The sequence below is a fragment of the Alligator sinensis genome, unplaced genomic scaffold (genome assembly GCF_000455745.1).
Source record: "Alligator sinensis unplaced genomic scaffold, ASM45574v1 scaffold528_1, whole genome shotgun sequence".
Lineage (NCBI taxonomy): Eukaryota > Metazoa > Chordata > Crocodylia > Alligatoridae > Alligator > Alligator sinensis.
The window spans coordinates 3,919,748-3,927,041 of NW_005841846.1; the positions used below are offsets into that span (position 1 = coordinate 3,919,748).

The following is a 7,294-nucleotide window of genomic DNA, read 5'->3' on the forward strand; positions in this document are numbered from 1 at the left end:
TATTAGTGCAGAATCCGTCTCCTTGAAAGTACATATTTTTTCTCTTGCATCTTCCCTCTATCTCCCTTCCTTGCTCCTCAGGAAAAAAAGCATGTATTGAGCCTTTTCAGGTTTTTTGGTTTTAAATATGATAATATTGGCATTGCAACATTTAAAACCTTTAAAACTCAGGTATCTGTACAACCACTCATTACAGCTTGCAAGTGTAAAGACACTGCTTAGGGCCATGTACAGATGTTTAGTTTCTACCAGGAGAATTCCCATTCTCCCAGAAGAAACCACAAGTGTACAATTTTTCTCGTTCTTTCTTCTGGGTCAAAAATGGCAGTTTCAAGAGAAAAAGAATCTGATTCCAGGGAGAAGTTGGGCCTGAGAGTGAACATCTTTACACTTTCTCCATAACTCAGTGGAGTCTTGGTCTTTTTACTTCCTCTGTTTTATATTAGCTTTGGTGTTTTTCCCTTTTATTTTTCACACTGGCATTTTCAGTTGCATTTCAGTTGATCCCCCAACAATCTTTTTGTTAAACGTGTAATATATTTATTGAAATCCTGAAATGGGAACCCTGGTTTGATGTCTGTAACCTTATACTGTGTTGACCTTAGGAAAGCACGTTTAACCATCTTTCTTGAATATGTAGCGCACATACACTATAGATGGGACAGTATATTTCAGAAATTCCTCCCCAACAAAAGCAATCCTGTGCTTGTGTGCATAAATTCTCTGGCTTTTAAAAGTAGTTATAGTATCAAGTTGCCTTTATAAGGGATAACTAATTCAGAATTTTGTATTCTATATATATATTGCTAGTATATTTTTGTGTGTGTGTATGTGTGTGTAAGCTCACTCCTTTTTATAGAAGTAAAATACTGTGAAATTATTGAAATGTCTTTATATATGCTGTTTAAATTGATACTAACTATAGGTTTGTTTTAATTTGCTCCTTCCATACCTTTACAAGCTTCCGTAGTGACTGTAATACACCTTGTCAATGCTGTTGTTGACTCGGTGGAAAAAGAAGGTATATATGTGTTTTTATTTATTTATTTACTACTTTGGCAGAATACTGCATGTTGAAACCATGTAATATCATTTATGTTGTTTATCAGAAATTGTCTATATTTTTAGTAGTACATATGTATATTTTCCTGTGTGATGTGTATTCTCTATAAAGATATATGAAACACAGACAAATTTCCAAATGTGATAGCTTAAAATGTTAGGCACCTAAGTAAAACTGCCCAAGCTTTCAGAGTTAGCTCCCTACATCACTGTGCATTCAGAAAGAAGGCCTTGACCATCCCATTTTTATTTTCTTGCACAAGGACCCCAGGAGTCTAGCATAGACTAGCTGGGAAGAGAAAAGCAATGGGCCAGTTTTCCTTCCATTATAAAAGATCTAGGCCAGCACGAAAGTGAATTTTCTGTACTAGATTAAAGGGAATAGGGGAGTTACTGTGACCTGTGCTGCTCCATGCCTGACTTGAGTGTAGAGGGGTTGTTTCAAAGTTCTTTGAAGTCAATGAGAAACTTTATGTTGACTTTAGCGTCTTTTGCATCAGGTTCAGTTCCTCCACTAGTAAGCACTGCATAGCTCCAGTTCTCAGACAGAGGCAGTCACCTGCCCCAGTGCATACAGTTGCTTAATGCCATAATCTTGCAGAAATACTTTAAAGAAATGAAAATGGCTTGGAGATTACTAGAGTCATATCTGAGACATGGGATGCTGTAAATTTAATGATAACACTGATTCTGAACCAAACCCAAGCACTACATTAACCCCTTTTTTAGTAGGTAATGGGGATATCTCTAGTACATCCATGTTATGAAGTAGAACCTCCTTTTGATTTAGAAAGGAAAAGTTGTTCTTTACAGCAAGGGACCAGTTGTGTGGCTAATTTTCACCAAAATTCAAAAAAGAAAAATCAAATACAAAAAGGGGCCATTCTGAAGCCAGTACCAACACAAATTTCAACAAAGTACTCAGTTATACATTGTAATCTCCAGAAGGGAAATGTCACAAAAATGTTACAAAAATATCAGTGGGTATAATCACACTCTGATATATTTAAAATCAGGCAAAGAGATTTCTCCATACAGGAAGATGGTGCAAAAAATATTGACTGTGGGTCAAATAGATTCTGTTGCTTTTTGTGGTTATGGAGATCTCCTTAGCTACAAAACCCAGGAATTTCTGCTATGCAGGGTAGGGCCTGGATAATGGAGTTATATAGTACAGTGCAACCTCATCCACACAATCCCTTATTAAGCCATGGCAGAGGTGTGGTCAGAGGAAACCTGTCCTGTAAATTATCTACTCCTTCACAGCCACAGAGCTGAGAGAGCCTCCAAGAAGTAGTGTACATCTCCCAGTGTGAATATTCCAAATCCCTTAAATAGAAAGCATGTATTACAACTAAGCTTAAAGTGTAGCTACTTCAGGAATGCAAAAATGTTTATTGTAGGTCTAGACACAACTTTGAAATATTGCCCTGCTAAAACCATGTGTGGAATGGTGTTTAGAGTTAAACACATAAACAATTGCAAGTGGCTTAAAGCAAAAACTTTCTAATTACAGGTTGTTTCACTAGTGTATTTTTCTAGTGACTGATCAAAGGTTTACAAGATTACAGCACATGCCACTTAAGAAAAACAACCTCAAACACCAAATGTCAGAGAACCTAAGGCAATTCTCTCTAATTGTAATGGTGGGGAGCAGGGCAGGGGGAGAGCAGGAAACAGTTGGGGGTGGAGGGTAAGAGGGGTAGTATTACTAATGATTTGAATAGTAGCCAAGTATCAATATAAGTGGCAATATAAATGGCAATCAATGTAAATGGAAATACTGACATTTATATCATGCAGAATTTCAAGTAATATTTTTAAGTATTTGAAACGTTACCTGTGAGAGTTTTGAACTGCACCCGAACTTCACCAAACTGAAAACTTACATTTTCCCTATTCTTTCAGTTGTAAACCTACACTTAAAAGTCAGAACTCAGTTATTACTAGAAGGACAACAGCTTAGATCCAGTAAGCAATCCAAAAATGCTGTTAAACATCTAAAGTCACTAAGTGCCTCCATTTTTCCACCTTGAACTTCCCCAGGCTTTTAGAGTTCTGTTTCTGCACATGTCGAGTACTACTCCAGTCTGAGCATCTTGGTGCCTCTATCTGGCCTAAGCCTGAGCGGAGCCAGAAATTGAACTCTCTTCTGCTTAAGGCCCCTGAGGGGCTCAATCCAGGAAGTACTCAGAGCGTGCCTAATACATACTGACAGAAATAAGCTATTCACAAAATGCTATTTTGCATCATTTCAATCCTTTCTGTTGAAGCTGTTCCACTGTGCAGCAAAGAATGCAGGATTCAGAGGCATGAGGAAACACCCATTTGCTTGTGCATTCTCTGACTATCACAGCAGCCAAAAAAGGACAATTACCCAATGCTGTGGGGGGGCGGGGGTTGCTGGTTCTGCTCCCTAGTCCTGGAGTTGTTTCTGTATTCTACATTAAACAAGCATTGAATAAAGTATAGTAACCGTCCTGGAGCAAGGACTAAAACACAGGTATCTGGGCGCCCAAATCACTAGGCTCCCTGTTGAACCCTCTGTCTGACCTCATGAATCTTAGATTCTCCAGTTCACAATGTCCCTCTTCTTGGCTTCACTTGGAGGGGTGAAGATTTTCCTATTCAGACCTTATAGCCTTGAATTCAGCCTCTTAAGAGGTGGGAAATGTGGGTTGGAACTCCTTCTAACCAGTGAAAGAACTCAATCCAGATCTCCCTTGTCCATAGGAACTGAGATATTAGATGAAAGGTGGATTAGTAATAGCACTGGTGAAAGGCCTGCTAAAAATGTACCCCGAGTAGATGGAGGTGCTTCCTGGAAGTCCTGAGCCAGAGGCTTAACTTCGAGTAAGGGATAGGATTCAAGACGCATCCAACATCAGTGTTGCCCCTTGACTAGTGCTATAGTGTTCAGGTGTTTTAGGTCATCATTTTGAGATGCATAATTCTCCCATTCAGGACAGGAACCCTTGGCAGCGTGTAAGTCAGGGTTCTGAATACTACTCCAGTAGGCAAAGATTTGGTTCCTGAATTCTTATATGGATATAGCCCCATACATAAAATGATGCTACAAAACCACCCAGAAGACAATTTTCAGGTCAAATCCTGCTGTCCTTTTACAATCAAGACTCCCCAAATTTACTGGCACTTTTGCCTAAATAAGGGCGGCAAGGTTTTGCCTCTTCAAGGCCGTCACTTAAATACTATCTACGTTTTCATTTACAGTTTTGTTCTCCTGTTCTTGTAGTCCATTTCTCCAGTCCCCCTTATTCCAGTTTTGCCTTCTGTAATCCCCAAATAGCCCATTAATTGGCTACATAAATGTAACTGGATGACAGACTTCCTCTCCCACTATATTACAATGGACAAAAGTAAGGGAGCACACTCTGTACTTTTGTTACTTTTACTTCATATTAGTTCACCTACTGGATTCCTAACTACAGATATTTTCTCATTTTCTTTCTCTGCCATCTAAAGAATCTTTTGCTGTTCCTGACCTCAGCCATTCAAGAGGTGACTTCTGCATGCAGTTATTCATTGATATTCACTCAAATCTTTTTTGTTAAAGATTTAACACCAACTTACCTTCAGTTGTTTGCTCTGTATGTGCTTGCAGTAATTACTGTCTGTTGACTAGACTTTGCACTTAGTTCAGTCATGTCATTTCCCTTTTTAGTGTTTACCAGAAAACTGAAAAGCTTTAAACTTAGTGGTGTTTCTAACCACTGATGTTAGTCAGGTTTCCAGTGTATCCAATGGATCATTAGATTCAAAACAAAGTTTGTAAAATACAGAGAAATTGTTATGCATGCATGATAAACTTAATTCTGCTATTTATTTTATTTTTATGTTTGAATGCGGAATGTCTTTACTAATAGTCAAAGAGAGATTTGTATCAGAATATAAGATAATTGTCACGAGATTCCTTTATTCTAGTAACTGTAGATCCAGTGAACAGTAATTTACAAAATCCACGTGTTATCCTTGAGTAAAATGGTACCATTACTTTTAACCACTCTACGTACCTTGCCAAGTAGAGATTACATCTCTTAGTAGGAAAAGCAAGGTTTATATACTGTATCTATTCATGTATGTATATTCATAGGATAAAAAGAGTGTGTGAGCACTAGTTCAACATGACCAGTAACTGCACAACAATTATTGATCCATAGGAATTTAGCTGCACATGGGAGGCTGTTGGTTATTTTTTACCCAAAGAATGATTGTATGCCATTGTGTGTGTCATCACATCCCATAGGTGAACTACAGCTCCTCCCACTTTAGGTGAGATATGTCCAAAAAATTAGAAGTCCAAATTTGGACAATATAATAAAATATCTAATGCATGGCATAATGTAAAGTTGTGTTGTGTTAAATGTCTATGTGAAACTAGGGGCAGAAGGCTCCAGAAGTAATTTAACCCAAATTATGTCCTAATCAGTAGTGGCTGTGTTGTCTTTAATTCAGTGTGTTGGCTTTTTTCAATTTAAATATATTTGAAGGAGAAATACTAATTCTGCCTTTGAAAAAATATTCACACTGCAGGTTATCACTGGGATACTTCAGACTGGATGCCAAATGTTCAACTGCCAGGTATCCAGGAATACCCAAACTATGAGGTGGTTGAAGAGCCAGCTCCCATCTACACAGATCCAAATGTCATTGATACAGACTATTATCCTGGAGGCTATGATATAGAAAGTGATTTCCCACCTCCACCAGATGATTTTCCTGCACCTGATGAGCTTCCACCATTACCACCAGAATACAGCGACCAGTTTGAATCAATACAGCCACCCAGAGACATGCCTGCTGTAGGTAGCTTGGGTTCTTCTACAAGAAGCAGACAGAGGTTCAACCTTAATCAATACCTTCCCCATCACTATCCTGCAGATATGTCAGAACCTCAGAACACCACCAGTGGAGTCAGCAGTAATTTTAGAGAACCTTATGCTTCTTATTCTTTAGGGTACAATAGAGACTTTGAAGCACCCACTGTAGACAACATGTCCATGTCTGTGTACGCTTCCACGGCTTCATGCTCTGATGTGTCAGCATGCTGTGAAATGGAGTCTGAGGTAATGATGAGTGACTATGAGAGTGGAGATGATGGCCACTTTGAGGATGTGAAAATTCCTCCACTTGATTCCCAACAACATACAGAGGTCTGACACTCATATTCAACAAAAGTGCCTGGACTTTAATGAACTTTAAGCATTCTAGAACAACCTTGAAGAGCTTATTTTTTCTTGGCAGCAGTGCTTGAATGCTTTTTGTTTCAGTGAGTGAAAACTGGCATGACTGCACTGGATCATGCAGCTCATTTCAATATATTAGTCTGTTTCCATTTCCTGACCTACTGTAATTGGACAAATCAAAAATTTCCATTGGCTGTGCCACTTCTGAAAGTGTTTTTTATACTTACAGTGTCTGTTAAAGAAATAAAAAACACCACTTCACCATGTTAGCATGATACATATATTTATATAGTTCTAATGCAAATTAATTTTCTCCAATCTTTTTTGTAAATTTTATGTACAGTTTTGATTTTAATAGTTTATCTAGATTTTGTAGATATTTTGTGAATTTGTTTCCCACTGAATCTAGTGGTGTTAGTGTGCCATTAAACTAGCACTCTTGACTTTTTTTTATAATCAGGGCTTCACTGTATGTATTTTTTTCCCACTGAAGTTTAACATTTCATTATAAAGATTTCAGAATATTCAACTGATTCCAGCTGTATATAGGTTGGTTAGGTCTGATATTTTCTGGGCCAGATACCTGGAAATGTCTTAAATGGGTTGCTGTATTTTAGACCTGTAAACATTTTTCCCTTCTTGGAAAGTGTGTTGGGGACCCTCTGCATACCTGTTTAGAACCAAAACCACCATGACACAGTTTTTATAGTGTCTGTATATTTGTGATGCAATGGTCTTGTAAAGGTTTTTACTGAAAACTCATTAGCCAGTCTTTCTTACTGACAATAAATTATTAATAAAATACTTTAGCTTTGCTCCGCGTATCTCTATTACATATTATAAAATTGACAAAGCATTCAGTGCAGCAGCATTTTTTAATTCTGTATTCATTTTGTACTGTATAATAGTTATTTGCTCCAAAAGCACATTATCTTTCCTTAAAAATCAAAACTGCAGCTGTGTTAAAGATGCTCACTAGATGGCAGTGTTTGACTACTTGATGGTGTTTAAAAAAAATTAATCTGGCC

At 37.8% G+C, this 7,294-nt stretch overlaps 1 protein-coding gene across 13 annotated transcripts in view; it reads left to right on the top strand.

The window, feature by feature from the left end:
- FAT1 (FAT atypical cadherin 1) overlaps positions 1-7,081 on the top strand; it is a 165,460-nt gene extending 158,379 nt beyond the window's left edge. For 4 of the 13 annotated variants that reach the window (XM_025207664.1, XM_025207698.1, XM_025207670.1 and 1 more), the window contains 4 exons: positions 962-1,021; positions 2,971-3,033; positions 4,546-4,581; positions 5,614-7,081. In XM_025207664.1, the coding sequence (XP_025063449.1) occupies positions 962-1,021; positions 2,971-3,033; positions 4,546-4,581; positions 5,614-6,239 (785 nt within the window). In that variant the 3' untranslated portion in view covers positions 6,240-7,081. Of the gene's footprint in view, positions 1-961; positions 1,022-2,970; positions 3,034-4,545; positions 4,582-5,240; positions 5,353-5,613 lie in introns of all 13 variants that reach the window. The other 9 variants (XR_003094782.1, XR_003094783.1, XR_003094784.1 and 6 more) reach the window with 9 other exon arrangements.
- The last annotated feature ends 213 nt before the right edge of the window (positions 7,082-7,294 follow it).